Source organism: Priapulus caudatus, unplaced genomic scaffold, assembly GCF_000485595.1.
Source record: "Priapulus caudatus unplaced genomic scaffold, Priapulus_caudatus-5.0.1 Scaffold97, whole genome shotgun sequence".
Taxonomy (NCBI): Eukaryota; Metazoa; Priapulida; class Priapulimorpha; order Priapulimorphida; family Priapulidae; genus Priapulus; species Priapulus caudatus.
The window spans coordinates 484,435-491,097 of NW_014577158.1; the positions used below are offsets into that span (position 1 = coordinate 484,435).

Here is a 6,663-nt window from a genome sequence, read left to right on the forward strand (position 1 = left end):
TAATTAAATAATAAACGTTAGATAAAAAACCCCATCCCCGACATACCATGATACAACCATCACCCTCACCCCCTAATGTATGGCATTGTCCACAACTCCAAGGGATGCGGCACATATCAAAGGGATAGTACGGTAGATGACCACCAGGTCGTTGGCCTTTTTTAAGCCAAAACTTTTTCGCCTGTGAAATGTACTATTTGTGTAATGGGGAACCGGCAGAACTAATCCGCTGAGGCGTTAGTGGCTTATAATTGTTGAATTTGTCGATACAGAATGAAATTTTGCAGGGAAAGCTGCTCATATACACGTGCGCCATGATTTTCGTACAAATTCGTGACTAGTTTTATTAAATTTTGGGATTTGTAGCTCTTATTATTACCGCACTGTACTGGTGCCCGACGGTACTGGATTGTGGTCATTATACGCCCTAGATCTGCCTGCTACAGATAGATAGATTCTTTAGATAATGAAAGTGTCAATGACACTGTAGCTCACCACAAAAAAGGACACAAATGAGTGAGTAAGAAGAAGTCAGTTTTAATTGAGCAACCATCGACGTACATTATAGAAACGATTGCCATCTGTATATCGCAATAATAATTTATAAACCAAAATGAATCACAATTTGTGACCGTAGATGGCGCTATACCCGCTTTGTAGCGATGGCGCTTGAAATAAATAGGTTATGCTGCGTTCCGACATGTTTTGTAAATCTTTACTCTAATATAGACGTTTTATCGGCAGAGTGGAGAGGAAATACCAATTTTGCATTAAAGATATTGTCAATGAAATCTTGTAAAACGAACAAGACGAGTGTGACACCACAGACTGTTTGTGTTTATATAATATGCTATATAATTGCCAAACCCTACCTAATTTGCACCTTTTTTTTTTAAATATCAAAACCCCTAGCCCTTATTCATTCACATACCAAAAATGAGCAAAATCCGTTGAACCTGAACTGACTAATGGCAATTCCCATTTTTGCCAAAAAATTGCCGTGGCTCGAAAGTACGTCGACTGGCGTGCTTCAAAATAGGACGTTCCATATGGGAGCATAGCAGTAAGAACTACACCCAATTTCAAACATGTGGGTCAAACGGTTCCTGAGTTATCGTTGACCGAAACCAAATGTTGACGGACGGACGGACGTACGACAGACGACGACCCATGGCAATAGCTCAACTTGACGATGTCAAGGTGAGCTAAAAATTGTGTTAGATTAACCGATCCACACTTAACGGCTGTCTCCCACTCCTCTACTATCTATTTCGATTAAGATTATACGAGAAACTTGATGATATTATTGCCGATTTTCAAGGCAAACATCCAAAACCCTCTGCAATAAGTTCTTGTGCTCAGTGAACAACAATAATTGTGAAGAATTATGATACAGTAAAAGGAGAGATGATTGTTGTGACAGTATCTATCATAAAATATTATATAAACCTCGTACATATATAAGTGCGTTAGTTATTGTAGGCCCTTACGGGAGTATACTGCCCCGCATACTCACGCACGCACGCACGCACGCACGCACGCACGCACGCACGCACGCACGCACGCACGCACGCAGGCACGCACACATGACTGCACGCACACGCACGCGCTGAGAGTAAAAATCCATGTATAACTATGAATACATAACACCAAAGTCAGCACTAAAAGCAACGGTGATATGAGATAAACATGTACTGTTCATTTTATTTAACTGACAGCATAAATTTGAAATACACGTCGGTCCTCTACCTGACACAGGGTGTATTTTACAGCTGTATGGGTTACATGAACACATCACCAACAAGCTGGGTTGCATTAGTATGTGTCTTCCCTATCTTACAGTGTTATTTACAAACATCAGGCTTAGCTACGTCGGCACAATACACATTACAGTCAGCACCCGCACTGTACACAATTCTTTACAAACATGCAATTTTTTTCATGTCAGAAGAGTAGCATTTATGATGAAAACGTACAACAGCAATGTTCTAAATACGTCAGAGTGGTGGTGCTGGTGGTGGTGGTGGTGCTGGTGGGATGGTGGTGGTGGTGACGCGGCAGAGAGGAGGAGGGAGGAAAAGGGAAACCCCGCGCACCAAATTGAAAGCGAATCAAAAAACCATTCCCATCTAATGACGTCACCTCGATGACGGCGTGACGTCACTGAACACTGACCGCGCGCCTTCACCAACGCCTGACGTCGCACCTGCGCCACTAGCTGCAGAATATCAAACAATGACTACCACGTGTATGTGTGTGCACTTACTAAATTATCTGTAAGATATACCGTTTCAGAGAGAACCCTCTGCAATAATCAAACACTTCAATTCTTCAGCTTCTTTACACGAACAAAACGACACGTCAACAACTCCGCGCAACAACAGCAACATATCAGCAATTCATCGTCGGCAAACTTCGCAGCCATCCATCACAGTATGACCACGATAATAAGCAGTGAGAGAGCCAGTGATAGCAGATAGCCTCCTGCTGCTCCTGCTGCTGCTGCTGCTGACGCGAGAACACAAACAATGTAAGAGGGAATAAGCAGTAAAGTCGGTAACAATAGGTTATTATTCGGTTATCATTACATCGTAAATCCACATCACTTTACACCCCGGGACCCCGTTTTTTCCAACACAAAATAAAACGATAGCTTTTATTCTCTCTTTCTCTCTCTCTCTCTCTCGCTCACTCTAATATCTACACGTTATATGATGTTTAAAGAGTTGTGTGTGTGTGTGTGTGTGTGTGTGTGTGTGTGTGTGTGTGTGTGTGTGTGTGTGTGTGTGTGTGTGTGTGTATGTGTGTGTGTGCGCGCGCGCGACAAGGTGCTAAATGCCGTGTGATAAACAGCCAATGCCTGCACTTGCATACAGCCGAGAAAACACAGAGTAGTCGCAGTATCTGCATGGCAATGCAAGCCGCTTAAGAATATCAGGTTCTCTCGCGACGTATACCATGTACCTTTTATTAAACCAGGCGGTACATTATTACACGTACATACAAGGTTATATTTAGTGTATGATATACGATGACAAGTGCGTCAAAACTCTCTCGACAGGCGACTCGCAGAGAACGAACGCGTCTTAAATAACAAATCCGCACGCCGCACGCACATAATCCGCATCTGGGGGGCCGTCACGCAGACCGGGATTCCGGATCCGGGACCCCCGATACGTAGAGTTCCACACGGGGGAAAGGGAGAGATTACCTCGGGGGGACAACAACTCGTTAGACGCGCCCGCCCACCGCCGAAATTTCGTTGGTTTCGAACGAGAGCAGCTAGACACGCAGCCGGTGCCGAAACATTGGCAGTAACTGCCTGCGAACATGAACGCACGCACACTCGATCCGCACGAACACTAACCAGTCTCTTTCTCTCTCGAGATGATGTTGCGTTCTAAAACATCCACGTACATACGTAGGGGGGTTTTGTGACCGACTGCAACACTTCAACACGACGTCGCCGCGTTAGGAAACGAAACACACCGCACTGCCGCACACCAGCCAGCCAGCCAGCCAGACAGACAGACGCGCGCCGGCAGCGGCTAGCCGCGGATGTACGAGCAGCTGACCAAGCAGCCTAACGACGCGACCGACCCGCCCTCTCCCGGCGTATTAACTAAACTGACCACCAGGGGGAAAATTCGACGCAATTAATAAGCCCTGCGAGCAAACGACGAGCCACGGCGACAGTCGCACTACGTGCGTTTCCATCGACGCGCGCGACTGGCATCAGTTCTCTCCTCCATCGGCTTTTTTTGATTTTACACAAGCTGCAATGCCGACACCAGAGAGGGCGCACGCAGAGAGTACAGCTACTCGCGCGAACTGCGGGGCTGACACTAGGGGGCGTTACTGTCAGGAGATCAGGTTATGTCGGCTGTGGGGCTGACGACCGTGCCTCATCGCCCAGCGTAGCCAGAGATAATAATAATAACAATAATAATAATAATAACAATAATTACGTAGAAGATAGGTGCCTGGTTTAGCTGCTGGTTCAGTGTCGCACCGCCACCGTACATATGGCCGTGCGTTACCGGTCACCCGTGGCCTGTGACGTGGGAGCGATATTGCACGGCAGCCACGCTATCAAGTACTTCAGTCAGCAGCTCTGTCCTAGCAGCTATGTATGGATGCGTAGCTGTAGTGGGGTGGGGGTGGGTGCATGTCTGTTACCACGTGCCGATACTAATCAATACAATGACTGTGATATCGATTGATTATGTTAACATTTCGTTCTCGACACCTGAATGCCAATTCTCTCTCTCTCTCTCTCTCTCTCTCTCTTAACAGCCTTTGCTTATGGAAATCCAGCATTTTACTAGATTTTTTACCGGCACGTGCAGTGAAAGAAGACTAACGACGAGACTATCGACATTTTGAATCGCATCTCCCCAAGTCAGTATGCATTCTTGCCGACTTCTGAAACAGAGAGTTGCTACAACTAGTCAAACCTTCTCCGCGACACACGACGAAATATCGCAACCGCGATCTCGCGCTGAATGATGAACTCCAGAGAAGAGGCAGGCTTCCGAATTTGCGCAAATGCTTCAAACATGGCTTCTCTCTCGTCGTCGTCGTCGTCGTCGTCTCTCTCGGCGACAGACGAATAAGCAATAACTCGCTCCCATAACGCCTCGATAACGGGCGTCATCATGCGAGCGTAAATTCTTCCGATGCGTCGTGCGGCGCGCGTTACGACGTGTCGAGGCCAGGCTGCAGCGCGCCGACTGAAACACTTGCCACGCAGTAGAGGAGAGATCGCCGCCGCGAAGTGGCATGTGGAATGTCGCGGAGCATTCCGGGGGTAACCGTGACAACGTGAGCGCCGGGACGAATGTCGTGGAGCATTCCGGGGGTAACCGTGACAACGAGAGTGCCGGGAGACGAATTTTGGCGACTGCTCTCGTTCGGTTTTGTTATCGACACGCATTTGTATACGAACGTGGAGTTTTAATGTAGATGCCGACTATTAAAAGAGTGTTACTTGCGACCAGCGGCTCCGTTTGAGAATAAAGCCGATGGATTCTCGTAAACCGCAGCTGCTCCCATGAAAGCAGCAGCGTATGAGTGTTCCGGCAAAACACGGTGCCATTAAACACAACCGCGACTGTACGCCGGGCACGTGTGCGTGCATGCTCGCGCGCATGCGTGGCTGTGCGCATGTGCGTATATGTGTGCGTGCGTGTGCGTGCGTGCATCTGTGGGTGTGTGTATGGTTATCCATGTGCATGTGGTTGTGTGTGTGCACGTATGCGCGCGCGAGCATGTGTGAGCATGTCCGTGCGCGAGCGGGTGTGCGAGCAGGCGTGTGCGCGAGTGTGGGTGCGAGCGTTCGTCCGTCTGTGTCCACGGTCACATCGACAGTTCCACTGGTCATGCGCTCCACTGTGTCAATCCAAAGCCACATAAAGGTGATTGATTAATTATTCGTTTAGAGGGAGAAACACTGAAAAACTGGCCTACGCTTTACCGGAACAGCCGCCCCCGATGACCGACTAATAGAGTGAAACATGGACCTTTCGTCGTGTCGACTCTCGTACAATTCTCTATGAAGTGATCGGTTTCACTGATGAATTCAGCTTGCGCGATTTGTTGTCTATATGCCTGTTGACGTTGCAGTTCACTTCCAGCTCGGCCAGCTTGCGCCACAGCTCCTCTCTCTCCTTCTCCTTCTTCCTCTCTCTGTGTGAATGTGCAAAGAAGGAGAGGCGTGTTACAGAGAGACTAAATTACAGGGTACTGCTTGATTGCATGCTATTTCACTCTTTTTCGCTGTCTTCCCTTTCCCTTCTCTTTCTCTCTCCCTCACTCTTTCACTCTTTAATTCTCTCCTACGTGTTCTCTCGTCCCCCTCTCTCTCTTCCCCCCTCTCTTCCCCCACTCTCTCTCTCCCTTACTCTTTCACTCTTTATCTCCTACGTGTTCTCTCGTCCCCCTCTCTCTCTTGCTCCCTCTCTTTCCCCACTCTCTCTCTCCCGCTTTCTCTCTCCCTTACTCTTTCACTCTTTATCTCCTACGTGTTCTCTCGTCCCCCTCTCTCTCTTGCTCCCTCTCTTTCCCCACTCGCTCTCTCGCTTTCTCTCTCCCTTACTCTTTCACTCTTTATCTCCTACGTGTTCTCTCGTCCCCCTCTCTCTCTTGCTCCCTCTCTTTCCCCACTCGCTCTCTCGCTTTCTCTCTCCCTTACTCTTTCACTCTTTATCTCCTACGTGTTCTCTCGTCCCCCTCTCTCTCTTGCTCCCTCTCTTTCCCCACTCGCTCTCTCGCTTTCTCTCTCCCTTACTCTTTCACTCTTTATCTCCTACGTGTTCTCTCGTCCCCCTCTCTCTCTTGCTCCCTCTCTTTCCCCACTCGCTCTCTCGCTTTCTCTCTCCCTTACTCTTTCACTCTTTATCTCCTTAGGCGACGTCCGGATCGCACGGTCTGTTCCGAAGCCACGAAAAATTGTTCGGATTACATATATACATATCATAATTATATATATATATATATATATACGTTTGGCGTTTTGTCTCAGTGTGTAGTGAAAAGTCCTGTATAGAACGAGCACATTAAGAAGAATGGACGCTTGGGTTTTCATTTGAGTGGCAGTTTATACGGAGAAAATGTCTGGAATATACGGAGAGCGAACAGATGCTTGTCTAGAAGGGACACTTC

At 47.8% G+C, this 6,663-nt stretch overlaps 1 protein-coding gene across 1 annotated transcript in view; it reads right to left on the minus strand.

Annotated features, from left to right (window-relative positions):
- Positions 1-1,674: 1,674 nt before the first annotated feature.
- The window catches only part of LOC106805042 (serine/threonine-protein phosphatase 2A 56 kDa regulatory subunit epsilon isoform-like), a gene marked incomplete in the record, with an annotated part of 59,909 nt that continues 54,920 nt past the window's right edge, over positions 1,675-6,663 (minus strand). The window contains 1 exon segment of the mRNA XM_014806511.1: positions 1,675-5,688. Coding sequence (XP_014661997.1) covers positions 5,553-5,688 — 136 coding nt within the window.